At 40.6% G+C, this 18,124-nt stretch overlaps 2 protein-coding genes across 3 annotated transcripts; one reads left to right on the top strand and one right to left on the bottom strand.

Moving 5' to 3' along the window:
- The first annotated feature begins 84 nt into the window (after positions 1–84).
- Positions 85–13,104, top strand: cep135 (centrosomal protein 135). Of its 2 annotated transcripts, XM_055221338.1 has the most exons (27): positions 91–301; positions 547–680; positions 828–1,018; positions 1,103–1,270; positions 1,347–1,488; positions 1,565–1,649; positions 2,080–2,208; positions 2,352–2,567; positions 2,738–2,803; positions 2,935–3,085; positions 3,176–3,378; positions 3,641–3,796; positions 4,122–4,259; positions 4,332–4,409; positions 4,504–4,655; positions 9,461–9,576; positions 9,776–9,930; positions 10,039–10,094; positions 10,223–10,391; positions 10,492–10,602; positions 10,682–10,867; positions 11,142–11,351; positions 11,628–11,830; positions 11,927–12,031; positions 12,276–12,467; positions 12,798–12,847; positions 12,923–13,098. In XM_055221338.1, the coding sequence occupies exons 2-26, from the start codon at positions 568–570 to the stop codon at positions 12,817–12,819; spliced, it is 3,513 nt and encodes a 1,170-aa protein (XP_055077313.1). In that variant the 5' UTR covers positions 91–301; positions 547–567; the 3' UTR covers positions 12,820–12,847; positions 12,923–13,098. The 2 variants fall into 2 exon arrangements, with proteins under 2 accessions (XP_055077314.1, XP_055077313.1); XM_055221339.1 differs by having other exon boundaries at positions 85–301; positions 12,798–13,104.
- Positions 13,105–13,932: 828 nt separating this feature from the next.
- On the bottom strand, positions 13,933–16,598 carry chst14 (carbohydrate (N-acetylgalactosamine 4-0) sulfotransferase 14). The gene is made up of 2 exons (XM_033965626.2): positions 16,285–16,598; positions 13,933–15,484 (listed from the first exon to the last, which is right to left on the bottom strand). The coding sequence occupies exons 1-2, from the start codon at positions 16,573–16,575 to the stop codon at positions 14,657–14,659; spliced, it is 1,119 nt and encodes a 372-aa protein (XP_033821517.1). The 5' UTR covers positions 16,576–16,598; the 3' UTR covers positions 13,933–14,656.
- Positions 16,599–18,124: the final 1,526 nt, after the last annotated feature.

Here is an 18,124-nt window from a genome sequence, read left to right on the forward strand (position 1 = left end):
TAACACATGTCTCCGCCCTTCCATCGGTGTGCACTGAAGCTGTAAAGAAACGACCCCACCCCACCGTTTACGCACCGCCTGCTACGCACTTCCATGGAGACGAATCCAAACTCTACTCATCGGCGCTCTTTTCAAACCACTTTACCGCTGAAACCAAGTAACAGGGAGGATTTATTATCCCATTTTAAAGAGCGATGTTTTGCACATACAGAATAAGCATAGTGAACAGTATTTTATCCCAAAGAAGACGTTTCTTGAAGCTTTGTTGACTTACGCTGTCAAGTTCCTCGCAGAATCACTGGTGAGCAAAATAAAACTCCTCGGGGTTAGGCTAATAACATCGATTGATGTTAACCAGATAAAAAACATACAACAGGCTGGCTCACTGTACGGTGTAATGTTGATATAATGTTGTATGCAGCCTGAATCTTTCGCGCTCAGCTAAAGCTAATCTTGTAAGCTAACGGGAACTACAATTTTATAAACAGTTAGCTACACTGGAGAGAGACAGCTAGCTTAGCTAATAAGCCTTTACCATTTTTGCAGTGGCACTTCATCATCACAGCCATGAACAGTAGCGCAGAGAGAAAGTTTGTTAATTTGAGAAAGCGTCTGGACCAGCTGGGCTACAGGCAGCCACTGGGCATTGAATCACTTCCCCTGGTGGAGAAACTTTTTAGGTGAGCATCTAGGTATCTATAACACAACTCCTCTATACTGTTTTGCTCTGTCAGTCATCAGTTTACTTAGTACATGCACTAATCTATGCAATGTATGTCAGTCATCAGTCTATTTAGTGCATCCACTGACATGTCTTCTATCTCTAGCGATCTGGTCCATACTACTGAAAGTTTGCGCAGTGCCAAGCTTTCTGCTGGGAAGACTGAGAAGGAAAGCAAAAACTTTGATGCTTTACTTGAACCTTACAAGACGGAAAATGCCCGACTTGTCCGAGAGAACAATGAGCTCCACTTGGATCTACTGAAGCTGAAGGAGGACAAGGACCATGTCATCAGTGGTATACTGCCTGTCAGCTTGAAAATAGTTTTTACATTCAGAGATTAAAAAGAAAAAATAAAATCAAAAAGTATTTTCATTGCAGAGCTTAAGACACATATCAGGAAACTGGACCATGAGACTACTGACCTGAAGTTTTTAAACAACCAATATGTGCACAAAGTCCGCTGCCTGGAGAAGGACAGTAAAGCTAAAGGAGACCGCATCCAGCAGCTTCAGGAGAAGAACATGCAAGCAGTGGTGCAAACCCCGGGTACTTTAACATAGCAGCACTGATGTATTATAGTTTGCGATCAAGACAAGATAATACAGTGTTATTTTTCATGCAGGTGGGAAAAAACACAGTATTCCCTTTAGGCGTCAGAGAATGCAAATAGATGATTTGATTCCTCCCTCTTCATCATCTTCATATCCTGTGCCGCAGCCTGATGACCCTTATGTAGCTGACATGTTGCTTTTGGCAGATGGAAGGTTTGGAAATTACGAGTGTTATGATGAAAAGATTTGTGTCCTATATATTATTATTCTATATTTATGTTTTTTATAGAATCCATGAACTTCAGGAAGACATAGTAAAACTTAAACTAGATCTGGAGAATTGCCATGAGACAATAAAACACCTCAACATTCAAGTAAGAGATTTCTGCAATATACAAGAGACAGTATTAGGAGATCATATCTAATGTCTTGTAAAGACACTTAAAACAATGACCCAACCTATTTTAATACTCTTTCACAATGTGATTTCTGATATTGTAATAACACAAGTATATAGTTTATCACTTTGCATAGCCCTATGGTAAATTTACATCTTTTATATTACCGGTATGCCATATTATTTTTCTGACCCTTTAGGTGACTGAATATGATTGAAAGTTTGTTTGTTTTTTTTACACTCTTCTCTTTTAATGTTGATTTTATGATGATTATTTATGTTTTTATTAGTTTGTATTGTGATTTTTCTTATTTTCTTTCTTATTCTGTAAAGCACTTTGAATTACTTTGTATACAAATTTTTCTATACAAATAAACTTGCCTCGCCTTGCCTTGCCTTGGGCATAGGTGGAGGAGAGAGATAAAGAGATTGATCGTTTGAATCGCATGCTTCATGGGGGACGACCTCATGACGTTATTTCTCTTGAAGCACAAAATGTCAGTAATGAGAAAATGATCGCACACCTCAATCTGCAGGTAAGAACTTGTTTCTTATCAGCACATGCAGGTAGTAGACTTGCTTGCTTTGCTTTTTTTAATATTCTGAGTTTAAAAAAAAATTTTTTATTGAGCTTAATTTTTTACAAATGTTTTTGTGGCTGTTCTTCATCATCACACAGATTGAGTATCTTCAAGAGACCAATAGGACGCTGGACCAGAAGGTTCAGGGACTGCAGCAGAAGAAGAAACATGCCTCCAGTGAAGTCGCCAATCTGTCTCTGAAAAACCTGGAGCTGTGTGAAGAACTGACACACATTGATGACCTCGCCAAGAAGCTAGAGATGGATAAAGACCGAGTGTTGGAGACAGCTGACCAAGAGCTTCTAGAAAGCAAAGTATGACAAAACATTTTTTTCTTTTAGAGATTTAGTTACCTTACTGTGAGGAAATTATAAGTCTATTAACGAAACGGGATGATCATTACCAGTATAATAAGGACTCACAAGAGTGTGCCTACTTGGTAACGCAGTGTGCAATTGTAAATTTTTTGTTTTATTGTTCACAGGAAAAAATCCATAGGCTGCAGGAAATTATTGAAGATCTGGAGGATATCATCACAAAGCTCAGGAGGGTAAGCTCTACGTTCAGGGTAGTCTGTTGAAACCAAAATAATACCTTTTGTAATTATTTTTACCGGTGTAGTTTGTCATGTTATAGTGTTTAGTTTAGTCATTGTACATTATTTTTGCTTTGGTGATGCAGGATCAGTCTGAGACAGACTTTGAGAAAGACCGCCTCAGGGACGAGATGGCTGATCTAAAGGAGCAAAATGTAAAAATGGAAGGTCTCATCAACTTCCTGGAAGAAGAAAAGACAAGAATACAAGGAAAACTGGAGAAAACTCTGGCATTTGGTGAGCGACAGTTTACAGTTTAAAGTCACATACAGTTACGAGTGTATTATCATACCAACTCTTATTCTGTCTGAATTTGTATACTTGCAGATAAAGACCTGGTGCTAGAGTTGGAAGCCATGCGGACCAAATATGGAGTGTGTGGAAAGGAGCGCTTGCCGTCACGACTTGATGCTTTTGTTAAAAGTCTAGAAGAAGAGCGAGATTACTACCGTCAAGAAGCGGAGAGATACAAAAGATCCAGAGGCGACACAAGCCCAAGTCGCAGTCCTGTAAGGAGCAGAAGTCCCAACGTAAGACCAGATTCTGCGGCACCTTTCTAGAATTCAGATATATATCATAATAAGATCATACTTAGCTATGGTGATATACGAAGACTGAAGTTATAGCCAAATATAGTTCAGAGTGAATCTTATGTGTACATCAGAACTAAACCTTACACTAACCAGGAGAGCCAGAAATTGCTTGAAATTGTAGTACTTTTAACTATCAGGTGAAGCCTTTATACCATAGGTTTAAACACGGTTTTCATAACACCATGAATATTTACTGCAGAAAGGAGACACAGAGGGTGAAGTTCACCGATTGATTCAGGAGCGAGATGAGCTGAGAAATGTTCTTTTGGACTTTGAGAAACACATGGAGGATATTCAAAATGATGTGAAAACTCTGACTGGTGAGAGGGATAAACTAAAAGACTTATTAAAACAGGTGAGTGATTTTAAGTGCATCTCTGAATCACTGTCACAAAATGTAGTATTGTAGCTCTATCACCATGGTTTAACACTAGCCTGCTGCTTGTAGATATTTTGACCAGCACATGGTTTAGCTTGTGTACTCTGTAGTGTAAAGTATATGATCAAAGAGATAATGAGAAAGAAAATGCATGTATTAAATTACCATAAACAGCATAGTACAAGAGCAGCAATTCATTTCTGGCTTGTGAAAAGATTAATTTGCTACTAAAGTTTGAAGTATCCACTCCAGTGCGTTATAGAATAAATAATCACCAAGCCTTGGTAACTATGCTTTTCAGGCAAATCAAGATGATTTGAAGGTATCTAAGAGGAGACACTCGCATGGTGTTTTAAACTTGGAGGATGAGATGAAAGAGGCTGAACTCAAAATACTACAGTTGACCTCTGAAAGAGACTTACTATTGGACAGATTAGAGGTGGGCACAGGCTCTCAAATACTATTGCTAAGATCATTATCACACAGTTAAATATAAATATTTTTCTTCCAGGATGCTCAGGCCTCTGCTCTCAATAACAGACAAGAGGATGAAAAGAAGATAGTCGACCTTGAGAATTCTCTTAAAATAGTAATGATAGAATACATACAATTTATCAGATTAAAAAAAAAAAATCTTATGCTATTTATTAATCTAATGGGCATTATTTTTCATGTATCCACAGTTGGAACGCGAGAGACTGGACTTGCGTGCCCAGGTGTGTCTGCTAAAGGAGAGCAGGGAGGCCGTGGAGGAGGAGCTGAAGACTCGCTGTGCGGCTCTGGCCCAAAACACCGAAGAGGCGGTTCAACAAAAGGCCGAGGCCAGTGCCCTGAGGTATGGAGCATAGCATTGTAGTTTGGGCCATCTTAGTGGGTTCCTACAAAGGGCCAAAAAAGACAGTAAGTTTTCACTGGTGTTATGAGCTTCTTGCTTACAAAAGAATAGATGTTGATTTCTAATTAGTGTAATCATATTTTATCTAAGGCCAAAATTTATTATGTTTTCATTTTACAGTCTCTCTAACCACATGGTGAGAAGAGGCTAACTGATCTTATTCCTTTGATGATTAATTATTCACTAGTTTTCTCTTGAATGCTGCTCCATGCTTAAAGAAAGACACATTTCCCCATCCACTCCTCCTATTGGTCAGCGTCAGCAGTGACATTTGGATTTAACTTATTGCAATGACATAATCTTTCAGAAGAAGCTGATGACTAGTTACTGCTACAAGGCAATATAAAGATACCACATTTACAAGGATCGTGATATAATCAAAGTTGTCATCAGGCTACAAGAAAATCACAATTTTCTTTGAGCCAGATCACAGCCCCCTCATAACAATTATTTTATATTATTTTATATTAAGTTATGAGTCCCATCCACTGTAATGTAACGTTATATGAGTGAATAGACTTGGTAGAGTCCCCCAAAAGACTTGAATAGAGACATACTGACACACATAATCAAAAAGAAGGTCATATTCAAAGTGGTATTTTCTCACTGGGGTTTTGGGACTCAGAAAATAGGACAGTGGGTCATTTTGTCTGGTGTAGTGATGTTTTCACAGTTGGATACAGACCAAAACTGCAAGACAGATTACCTTAAATTGATGGCATTGCTGATTTATCATGTACTATAGCTTCATGTGATCAAGTAGACTTAAAGTGACAAGTGGCAAACAATACTTAACTACTTACTATACTTTAATGGTTTAATTACACTAAACAATAGCAATGAGCACAGTATTGGTATCTGATCTATATTGCAATACTAGCATACATACTTGGTTTTGGATCAAAACAAAAAACACTGTTATTGCCTGTCACTACTGAACAAGACATGAACACAACACTGTCATTTCATTCTTGTAGTGCCAATATTAAAACAAAATACACTGCCACCTTATCATGGTGAGGGAGTTTGAGCACCCCAATGAGCCTTGGAGCTATGTTGCCTGGGGCATTATGCCCCCCGGTAGGGTCTCCCATGGCAAACAGGCCCTAGGTGACGGGTCAGACTAAGAGCAGTTCACAACACCCCTATGAATAGTCATACAACAAGGACTGTGATGTCGCCTGATATGACGCAGCCAAGGCTCCAACCTGGTGCCAGGCCTGGGGTTGCAGCTCAAATGCAAGTGCCTTTGCCCACGGGGCTTGGCTGGGCTCAGCCCAAAAGAATGACTTGGGTCCGCCCTCCTGTGGGCTCACCACCTGCAGAGGTGTTCATAGGGGTCCGGTGCAAAGAGGGCAGCAGTCAGGGACGGGTGTCTCGATAACCCAGTCCATGGACACAGCATCTGGCTGTGGCGACGTGGAAGATCACCTTGCTGAGGGGGAAGGAGCCTGACCTTGTGTAGGACGTTGAGCGGTACCAGCTAGATATAGTCAGGCTCACCTCTACGCAGAGCTTTGGTTCTGGTACCAACTCCTCGAGGGGATTGGACCTTCCACTTTTCTGGCGTCGCCCATGGGGAGAGGTGGTGAGATGGTGTGGGCTTGCTTGTAACCCCACAGCTCAGCTGCCATGTGTTGGAGTTCACCCCGGTGAACAAGATGGTCGCGTCTCTGTGCCTTCGGGTTAGGGACAGGTCTTTCACTGTTGTGTCGGCCTACGGGCCAAACAGCAGTGCAGAGTACCCGGCCTTCTTGGACTCCCTGGGAGGGGTACTAGATAGTGCACCTACCGGGGACTCCATTGTTCTACTGAGTAACTTCAATGCCCACATGGCAAGGCCAGTGACACTTGGAGAGGGGTGATCAGGAAGAACGGCTTCCCTGATCTAAACCCGACTGGTATTCTGTTATGGGACTTCTGTGCTAGTCACAGTTTGTCCATAACAAACACCATGTTCGTGCACAAGGGTGTCCATCAGTGCATGTGGTACCAGGACACCCTAGGTCGGAGGTTGATAATCGACTTTGTCGTCATGTCATCTGACCAGAGAGGGGTAGAGCTGTCAACCGATCACCACCTGGTTGTGAGTTGATCTGCTGGTGGAGAAGAAGTCTTCAAGTCACACTTCCGGAAGAGCTTCTCCCAGATCCCAGGGGAGGTTATAGACATTGAGTCCGAGTGGACCATGTTCTCCACCTCTGTTGTCAATGCGGCTGCTCGTAGCTGTGGCCGCAAGGTTTCTGGTAGTGATGGGACGAACAACACTGGTGCCTCAGCACTGTGCCGAGTCCACAAGAGTGAAACTCCGTGTTGGAGCCTGTATCGCTTTAAGAAAAACTCATGTGACCAATACAGGAAGTGTGTTGTTTGGATGTGCCATGCCAAATTGTGTTTATAAGGAAACAAACTGTATTGACATGTTGTGGATTTGTTGGATGGAGACCAAACTGTGTTTGCTGTTGCTGTGACTGTTGGGTTATTGCTTAGCTTTTTGTGTTTATATTTATGTTTATTTATGTATATTTCTGTGGCAGTTTGTTAGTCTTTAGTTTATTATCACATGACAAATAATTATTTCTAAAATATATGTTAGGGCACAATCTCTGGAAACCTCTAGATATGGAGTTTGAGGATAACAGGATAAGCTCAAATGCTACAGCCGATTCCATAGTCCAACACTACCTGGCTGAAAGCAACACACCCAGAACACAAGACCCGTTACAATATCGGAAAAATAACCAGAAAACATATCCACACCTTTATCAACTAGCACTTAAATTTGTATGCACACCATCTTCATCTGTTCCCTGTGAAAGAGTTTTTTCTAAGGCAGGGGAACTGGTGTCTAAGAGGAGAAATCACCTTGGAACAAAGACACTACAAAAACGTTTGTTCCTCATTAAAAATGTATGAATTAATCAATTTTTAGTGTGTTATTTCATATGATTGAACACTTCAGTTAACAAAATCCCATACATAAGTTAAACATTTAAACTCTGTATTTTTTACTGACAAATTTGCTATATTTTATATACTAACTAATTTTAGCATTTACACAAACAAGGTTTTGAGCAAATTTTAAACTCTTCTGATAAAATATGATCTCATCATTGTATAATTTAATTTGCTCCATTTGTTTGCTGAGTTAAGTTGTTTAAGTAAAAGACTAGCAATTAAATAAAGATTAAATATTTCACAGGCTGATGTTGGGTTTGCAGCATATAAGCTTATCTTATTTTCATTTTGTTTACCTGCAATGATTTTAGAACTACTGCAGAGGTCACTATTGAGTGACCAACACAGTGTCAATACAGTGTCAACAGTTTGTGTCATGTGTCAATACACTCCTTGAGGTATCATCATCCCATCACTAGTTTCTGGTGCCTATCATGATGGCAATCCCCAAACCTGGTGGTGGAGCTGGAGGTAAGAAAAAGGCTGAAGAAGGAGTCCTATCAGGCCTTGTTGGCTTGCAGGACTCCTGAGGCAGCGGACAGGCACTGTCGTGCCAAGCGTGCCGCATCCCCTGCAGTGTTGGAGGCAAAAACTCTGGGCTGGGAGGAGTTCGGGGACGCCAGGTAGGACTGTCGGTCAGCCTCAAAGAAATTCTCGCAAACCGTCCAACACTTCAGAAGAGGGAAGCATTGCTTCACCAACACTGTTTGTGTAGAGCTGCTGACCTCGACTAGAGACAATGTTGGACGGTGGAAAGAATACTGAGGACTTAAGAGGCGGAAGTCACTGAGGTGGTTGGCAAAATCCTCAGTGGCAAGGCTCCAGTCACAATCTGGTTGTGGATCTGGAGAAGGCATTCAACCGTGTCTCTCGTGGTGTCCTTTGGGGGGTGCTCCGTGAGTACGAGTAAGGGCTGTCCAGTCCCTGTATGACAGGAGCAGGAACTGGGTTTGCGTTGCCGGCAGTAAGTCAGACCTGTTCCCAGTGCACGTTGGACTCTGCCAGGGCTGCCCTTTTGTCACCGGTTCTGTTCATTGTTTTTATAGACAGAATTTCAAGCCTCAGTCAGGGGTCTGAGGGGGTCTGGTTTTTGGACCACAGGATCACATTGCAGTGGTCCTGATGGTTTCATCGAACCAGGACCTGCAACATGCATTGCGACAGTTTGCAGCCGAGTGTGAAGCAGCTGGGATGAATATCAGGTCCTCCAAATCAGAGGCCATGGTTCTTGACCGGAAAGAGGTGGCCTGCCCTCTCTCGGTGGGTGGAGAGTCCCTGCTTCAAGTGGAGGAGTTCAAGTATCTCGGGATCTTGCTGAGGTGAAATGCTCAGTTCTCGATTTACCGGTCAATCTACATTCCTACCCTCACCTATAGTCATGAGCTTTGGGTAATGACCGAAAGGAGAAGATCACGGATACTTGGAGTAGAGCTGCTGCTCCTCCATGTTGAGAGGAGCCAGCTGAGGTGGCTCGGCCATCTGTTCCGGATGCCTCCTGGACGCCTCGCTGAAGAGATGTTCTAGGCACTTCCCACCGCGAGGAGACCCCAGGGAAGACCCGGGACATGCTAGAACGGAACACCTCAGGATCCTCCCGGAAGGGCTGAAGGAAATGTATGTAGACAGGAAAATCTGGGCCTCCCTGCTTAGGCTGCTACTCCTTTGCCAACATGATTAAAATAATCATGTTGGCAAAGTACAATATAGCAGTCCATGTTATTGTATGACAAACATATTTTTCCTATCACCGAGAGCTCATTGAACTTGTATCTTATACTATTATACAGATTATTGCAGGAGCAGATGGAGAGGTCTCTGTCTGACACACAGAACAGACTCACTCTGAAGAGGAATGAGCTCCATGCTGCACGAGAGCAGATCGACAAGATGGAGGAGAGAATGGGTCAGTATTACAAATGTTTCAAATTTACTTTTTTTTTTTTCAATAGATGACCTTGCTCTGCAAAAAAATATCACTCTACACATAATATCCTTATGGGTTTTTTTTGTGGCAATTTTTTGTGTAAATCAGTAGAGGAATATCTTCTATTTTCTATTTTTGCTGTAACATTTGCCCATGCATTTATATTATGTTTTGTCAGTTGAGCTGACTCAGCAGAGCTTCAGGCACAAGGAGGAAGTGTCTCTCCTGCAGAAGTCCATCTCAGTGCTGGACAGAGAGAAGGATGCTCTGCAGGACGAGGTGGATCTGAAGACGGAGAAGCTGGTCGCTCTACAAGACGAGCTCAACAAAAAGGTAATAACTGCTACTTAAATATTCACCATTTCTCTATGGTTCCGAAACTTTCAAAAGGCTTAAAAAGTTTGTAACTTACCAATGAAGATTTGTTTGTTTTTTTGACAGGAGAGGACCATTGAAGAAGTAAGACTTACAGTTACTAACATGGACAACTCACTGGCGTAAGTATTAATGAAGCCTCTAAACGAGTACACTTCTTAACTTAAGTGATCTAGGTCAACTACATCAAATTAACTTGATCTAATCAGTCACTTGTATACAAAAGCATGTTTGATAATGCTGTTTGCAGTCAGCTTCAGGGGGCTCTAAACAGCCGTGAGAGAGAGGTGGTCAGTCTGAGAAAACAGTTGGACACTTGTCAAGAGGAAGTGACTGGACTGAAGAGGGATAGAGAAATTACTGTCCGAGAGAACAGGAGGCTACAGGACGACCTTGTCACAATGACCAGAGAAAACCAAGTATGTCTTCATATGCATGTGCTGAGGCATTGAAGGAGAGGCATTTATCATATTTACGTGATGATAATATGGCTAAAGTATTCATTGTGTGACTGTGTAGGCTGTGCATATAGAGATGGAAGAAGCATTACATGAGAAAGACGAGCTTAAGCTAAGAGTCCACTCATACATCACTGAAGTGGCCAGAATAGAAAAAGTGATGGCTGCTAAGGTAAGAAGCCTCTTTCTTAAACATTTCAAGATCAACATTTACATTTCTGACTGAGGTTCTGGTTCTATATAATCCACAGGAGCAGGAGAACAGAGACCTCCTGGAGCGCTTTAGAATGGCCCATACAGATGTGGAGGAGCAGGAGCAGAAGCTTCAGCAGGCAGAGGGCATAAACAACACCATCAGGCTGGAGCTGCTGTCCACCGACACAGAGTGCAGACATTTGAGAGAGACGGTCAGCAACCAGGAGAGAGAAATCAAACAGGTAACTGCATATGGACATTTCAAAATAAGTTAGATATTTTTGTCCCATAGGTGTTGAGATATAGTGATGTACTGTAAGGGATACAGTGGTGATTATTGTATTTTTCTGACTAATTGGGAAAGCAGAAGGTTGTAATGAGAATGTGCATTGTGCCAGATGATCGATATCATTTACTTTGATACTTTTTTTTGTGAATTTTGTCCATTTATTAAATTTGGTTTGTTTATAGACCTTATTTGTCAACAATTTCACAATGCCTTCCTCTTAAATTCAGCACATGCAGGCTATACAGGCATATGAGGGGCAGGTGTCTTCCCTGATTCGTGGGATGTCCCGTCTGGAGCAGGAGCTGCACAAGGCCCAAGAGGAGAAAGCCTCTCTGCTGTCAGACCTGGCTTCTGTCCGGGAGCTCTGTGTTAAATTAGACTCGGGGAAAGAAATCACTGCACGACATCTCACCAACAAGAGCATGGATCTGGAAAGGGTGAGGTCCCCATGAACTTATACTTATTCTTATACCTTCATAAAACTTTGAAATAGCGGCAGTATTGACATGCAGTAATAAATTACGTAACTAAAGCCAAATATAATTGTTTTAATAATAATGTGATTAATTGTCTATATACGTATCCAGCATAAAGTTATGTTTCCCAATAAAAGTAGCACACAGATTTTGGGTTATGTGGGTTTGTTCTCCTGATACTAAAAACCTTAAGAATGATTATTATTCACAATCATGTAAAAATGGTATACATTGAAGGTTACAGGGGAGCTGGAGGATGTTCGATCAGAAGTTGAGCTCCTCAAGAAGCAACTGGCCAGTGAGAGATTAACTGTTCGCAATCTGGAAACTCTTCTCTCCACCAATCGACAAAAGGAGTTTCAGACACACCTCACAGCCAGTGAGAAGGAGTCAGAGCTGAAAATACTACGAGACAGACTCACTCTCGCTGACAGCAAAAAGTAATTTCATCAGCAGATATGATTTTTGTAGAATTCACTGTAATGTACATGTTTCATTGTATTCATTGTAGTGTACATGTTTTTTGTATTTCTTAGTGCTGAACATGCCCGAGAGGTGTCTCAACTGCGCAGTAAAGTTTCTCAGTTGCAGACAGAGATGGACGTGTTGAAAAGGCAGCTGACCAGTGAACGCTTTGAAAGGTGAGAAAAATGCTTTAACACAGAACAAATGTTTGAAAGCTAAAGAAATTGATTATTTATAGGCTGAACTAGAGTTTCATAACTTAACATTTGGGACATAATGCATGATATAGTTTATATGATCTTAGATTTTAGTTAAAAGTAACAATCTTGTAATATTGTAAGTTTTTAGTGGAGCAACTGCCAGAATACAAGAAGAACATGCCATTAAGTACTGTTACATTGCTTGTGTTATATCCCTCAGGGAGAGAGCTGTCCAGGAGATGAGGAAACAGGGTTTATCATTCTTGTCCCTGAGGAGTCTATCACCTCATAACGTCTCCTCCGCGTCTCATTCCTCTGTGGAGCGCTCCATCCTCCAAAGTCTCAATCGGACTCAAGACCGAAGTCTGGACCAAAGTAGGGACCAGTCCAACGAGTCCAAAGCAGTGGACAAGTGAGCATCATTCTGCCTTAAGTAATATCAGACTTGCAGTGCCCTTCAGTAATATTGGAACACTACATAACACAACCAGTGTTTTGTAGTGATGTAGTGTGTAACCATCGGTAATAACTCTTCTGTAGTCATTCATAGAGATTTTCAGGCACTTGATAAGACCAGCTCTAATGATGTTTTTCAGTGTGCCAATATTTATTGGGGTGGCACATAAATGTATGTATTTTTTGTTTGTTTTGCATTTTACAGCTTTCTTTTCTTGTATTTCTGGAGGATATCTAAACTATCGCGTTATTTAGCTTCTAATAGTTCTTTACATTTTCATTTCAGAAGTGTGAGCTTCAAGGAGTAACAACATTTTACTACTGAGGAGCCATTGTGTGAGCCTCCAAAGCACCAGTGTTTTATACCTACTGTCAATATTGGTCTGTTTTTCTGCATTATGTCCCATATAGTCTCAAACATGCTGCCTAACCTGATGTGATGAGATTGTAAGTGAGCCATGAGTCCCTAAATAAAACCATAATGCCAACATGGGACCTCTCAAAACATAATAAATATGAAATTAATATTTTATAGCTGGATTTTGAAGGACTATTTTTTGTATTTGTTGCCTCCGACAAAGCTTTGGACCACAACAACTAAAATGTAGCAACTATGTTATGCCACTCTATAATGTTTTAATGCTTTTTACTTGTAAATGTTTAAGTTATTAAATTATTCTTAATATAAACAGATACTTTGTTATTTTGCTCTTTTTAATTTCACACTTCAGTCCAGCTATTTTACCAAAGGCGTAGACAGAATTTGAGATCTTTGATATTTTACAATAAAATTAGGTGGGTCTTGCTGCTAAATGCACCTAAAATAACCTTGAGGCTGAATCATTCTTTTAGACACACAAAACAAATATTTAAAAAAAACTGCACCAGAGCATAGTGATAAACTGTACATATTCTAAACTCTAGCTCTAAATTAGCACTAAACTGTGGCTAAACAAGTACAAAACCAGGTATACTATATATATATATATATATATATATATATATATATATATATATATATATATATATATATGCACTGTTGTTCTGATGCTGCTGTTGTATATATTTTCTCCCTTTAAGTATTTCATTTGATTTTTTAAGCATATCTTTTTAACTTTGTGCATGCCCTTATTTGTATTTGTATTTATTCAGTGTGTTTATGTTGCACTTTTTCACCGAAGCAAGTTCCTAGTTTGTGAACTGTGTTCACAGACTATGGCAATAAAAGTCTTCTGATTCTGAGATATATATATATGTATGTATATATATATATATATATATATATATATATGTGTATATATATATATATATGTATGTATATATATATATATATATATATATATATATATGTATATATATATGTGTGTGTGTGTGTGTATATATATATATATATATATATATATATCTCGTAAATGTGGCTTATCAGGAAAAAAACTGCTTTATTTCACACAAAAAAAACAACCCCTGCCCATCCCAAAAAAATAAATGCATTTGGACGACTCCACCAAAGAGTCATAACATAATAACAAATAGACATTACACTTATTTCTTTGTCAATCAATGCACCTTTTACAAATATTTGATTTTATTAAAATATCGAAGGTTTAGGAATTATAGGAGACCCATAGAAGTTTTCAACACAGTGAAAATTGTATCTGTTCAGCCAGCAAGCTAAACTCCAGCAGCCATTCTTGCATTAACAACCTGTTGAATTCATATACAAAAAATACCACAAAAATGTTCTAATATACATTTTACAGTCAGATACAATGTAACAGTGCATTTAAATGTGAATAGACATTTGGTTTCTCAAGTGGTTTTCATGTAGGTTCTACCATTAACCTAGATATGTAACAACAAAAAGTAACTGTTGCTCCCCAGTAATACCGAAACAATACTAAATTGTAAACTTGCTGTACAGGAACAATCATAGAATGTGTAGCATATCCTTGATAAATCTGTTTATGTCAGTAGCTATATTGACCAAGAATTAGACAAGACACTTGCAGAGTTTGACTCTCACTGGGAGCCTAAAGCAATAACCACCCAAATCACAATTACAAAGCAAATCCTTACCAAAATAAATAGGATTTTCAACCATATTGTAATTTATATAAGTGTGGTTGTAACTATAAAACACTGTAGCTAATGTCGACAGTATTCAGTGGTAATATTAGGAAGTGGATATGTAAAAAGTGAAAAGTCTAGAATATACTTGAGCAATAGTTCTTTTAGTAGTTTTTGTGGCAGGCTGCATAGATAATAATGTAATGTTTCTGCTGTGATTGGCTTGTACCATGCCTGCCTTTCTGGAAATTGGACAGTAGAGGGTGCTTTGATTTGTTGAAGCGCATACTCCGCATCCCGTTCAAGGTTCTCATAGGTGCCAATAAAGTTGTATGGCACTACACAGGGCTGACAGAGGTTGTACATGGGCATCCAATGCTCATTCATTCGCTCAATGTCTTCATCAAGCAAGTAACGAACAAATTCATCAAAGGTTACATCATCTCCGGCAATTTTGGAATCCTTGATGTATCCTTTCCTGTATCTTTTTATAATTTCAACGCCATATTTTTTCTGATAAGCCTCAATCTCGCCAAATTTGTTCCTGTACGCAGAAAGCAGACGTGCCATTGGTTCCCGCACAAACATGAACTTGAAATAGTGCTGAAGTCGGTACTTTATTTCGTCTGGTTTCAAGGATGCCAAAAATACAAGATCACTTTTGTGGTTCATCTTAATGTTGACTTTGACGTTCTCCAGGACACCGCTCAAAACCTTCATAACCCTTTTCCAATTGGAGCAGGCGACTTTGGGCACGTAGCAGTAGAGAAAGCCGTATTGGTCATTGACTAAAATGTGTTGGAGTAACGTTCGTCTCTGTGCTGGCTGAAGGGACCAAATATCACGAGGCATGTTCCTCTGACTGCACATGGCCTTGATGGTCCGGTTCCGGATGTCCTGAGAAACCTTCACACACAAACACAGATTACAATGAACTAAAACACGGCAAAAATCATAATAGGCTTTGACATGATGGGGAGAAAAATTTCGAGGGATATTGAGCAAAATGTCAAAAAGAGCAACCAAAATGTTAACTTAAGTCTAAAACATAAAAGTACTTGTGGTAAACTGTTAAAAAAAAAAGTTTTAGTCCATGTTCTATGATGTAATGGAATCTTTAAGCAGCTATTCATTCAATGACAGAGCAGTAGTTACGACTGAACTAATCACACCTTCATTATAGGTGATGAAAAATACTAAATAAATAGCCTACTATAAAACATGATCATTTACCTACATAGACACAAGTTGCGTACAAAATAAGATTGTACCAATACTATGAAAATGCAGATTTTGATGACCATTTCTTACACGTGTTTCATGATAAATAATATGCAATGTACATAATAATGTGATTATGATCCAGGAATAAGAGATGAGTTTATGTTTACCAAGCAAATACATCGAGTAACACCGGGTTAATGACACCTCTGCACGCGTTTGTATCATGATTATGTATCATTATGTTGTGTACTTCTCTCCAACTCATCTAGGGTTAGATGTGAACCAAGAAACTACAGAGCGTCAAAGTATAAACCAAACAAAGGTGACGCATATTACGCGCTGGCCGTAAAAGCCCTTTAAGTTTAATTGTTCCGCTACTTCTATTTCGGACAGTTTTAGTGAGATTTAAATCACTATGACTAATCATGTTTACTTAAGTCACTTCACTAACACTGTGCTCCCTGGTGTTTTCTGGAGACTACCTGGAAGTCCACGTCCTCGTATCCGTGACTGTTCCCCATTTCCTCGGCCGTGGGGATCCTCCTGCCCATAGCCCGCGGTCCCGGCGCTTCCACAGTGTTCAGCATGCCCTTCTCGATCATCATGAGCAGGCCTCCAGATGCCACAATCACCAGAAAAGTCAGCACGAAAGGCACCGCTGCAGAGTTGCGGCGCACCGACACAGAGTTCATGGTGACGCGAAGGTTTCCAGGCGGTCCGCTCCGTGCGCCTCCGTGCCTCTTCGCGGAACGGTTCTCTTTGAAATGAAACATGTCCCCGTTCCAGTTAGTCAAGCTTCAGTGCTAATGGTGAAAAAGTCTCTAAACCAGTCTGCCAGCATAGTGAAGTTTGGAAGAAGCAGAAGTTTGAGAGCGCAGAGGAGAAAGCCACGCCTCTTCCGCTTACTCACTGAAAAAATTGAAGAAAAGGGAGAAATAAGGATTGAGAGAAAAAAAAATCCTGACAAGAAGTTTGCTAAGAACAAATATGGGAGATTTCAATTGCTTTGTTTCGTTCTTAAGAGCCAGAACTTTAAATAGCCAAGGCCCACAAAAACTGGCCATCACAAATAATTTATACTGCAGATATGACTTATATAGGGATTATGTAGTTTAATATTTTGTCCATTGCAGACCTTTATAATTAAATAATATTAATAACATTTGAAACATCTCTTTCCCTCTCTCTCTGTCTCTCTCTCTCTGCCTCTCCCTCTGCTTCTCTCTCTCCCTCTGTCTCTCTCACTCTCTGCCTCTCTCTCTTTCTCTCTGTCTCCCTGCCTCTCTCCCTCTGTCTTTCTCACTCTCTGCCTCTCTGTCTCTCTCTATGTCTCTCAGCCTCTCTCCCTCTCTCTCTCTTGTCTGTCTCTCTCTCTCTCTCTCTGCCTCTCTCTCTCTGTCGCTCTTTCTCTCTGCCTCTCTGTCCCCCCTCTCTCTCTGTCTCGCTCTCTCTTGTCTCTCTGCCTCTCTCTCTCTTTCTCTCTCTGTCTCTCTGTCCCGCTCTCTCGCTGTCTCGCTCTCTCTTGTCTCTCTCTCTCTGTCTCTCTCTTTCGCTCTCTGTCCCTTTCTCTCTGTTTCTCTCTCTTTCTCTGCCTCTCTGTCTCTTTCTCTCTCTGTCCCTCTCTCTGTCTCTCTCTCTCTGTCTGTCTCTGTCTGTCCCTCTCTCTCTCTCTCTCTCTCTTTCTCTCTGTCTCTCTCACTCTGTCTCTCTCTTTCTCTCTCTGTCTCTCTCTCTCTCTTTCTGTCTCTGTCCCTCTCTCTTTCTGTCTCTGTCCCTCTCTCTCTGTCTCTCTAAATATAATATAATATAAATATCTATGATATGCTTTATATTATGAGAGATGCACTGAAAGAAATCTAAAAAAAAAAAATCTATCCTATTTGAAAATGATAGTGAGTGTTGGTTGATGCATTTGAAAAGTCCCAATCCTTAATTTCCAGGCCTAGATGATAATACATGTTATAATTATACTCATAAATCAATGCACTGGCTTTAATCCAGCAGACATATGACCCCATTACAGCCTATCCACTCTATCAACCAGTGGGAATAGCCGCCTCATTGACCGTTTTATCTTTGACTGGTTACTCTCTGGTCTGATTCAGCTCAAGCGCATGAGCCTACGTCGCTGTAACGTGCTCGCATCGTGACAGCAGCTCGCGTGTGCCAATGCGCGTGGTGTGCCATCATCTCTCGCCTTCTCCCCGTCTCTGCCACACCCTCCCCAGATCCAGATCATCTCTTCTCTCCTCCTCCGTCTCGTCCGCGTGTGCAGCTGTGCAGGAGGAGGAGGGGGGAGACTGACTGCTTTGCCCGCGCGCC

This window comes from Periophthalmus magnuspinnatus, chromosome 4 (genome assembly GCF_009829125.3).
Source record: "Periophthalmus magnuspinnatus isolate fPerMag1 chromosome 4, fPerMag1.2.pri, whole genome shotgun sequence".
Classification (NCBI taxonomy): Eukaryota; Metazoa; Chordata; class Actinopteri; order Gobiiformes; family Gobiidae; genus Periophthalmus; species Periophthalmus magnuspinnatus.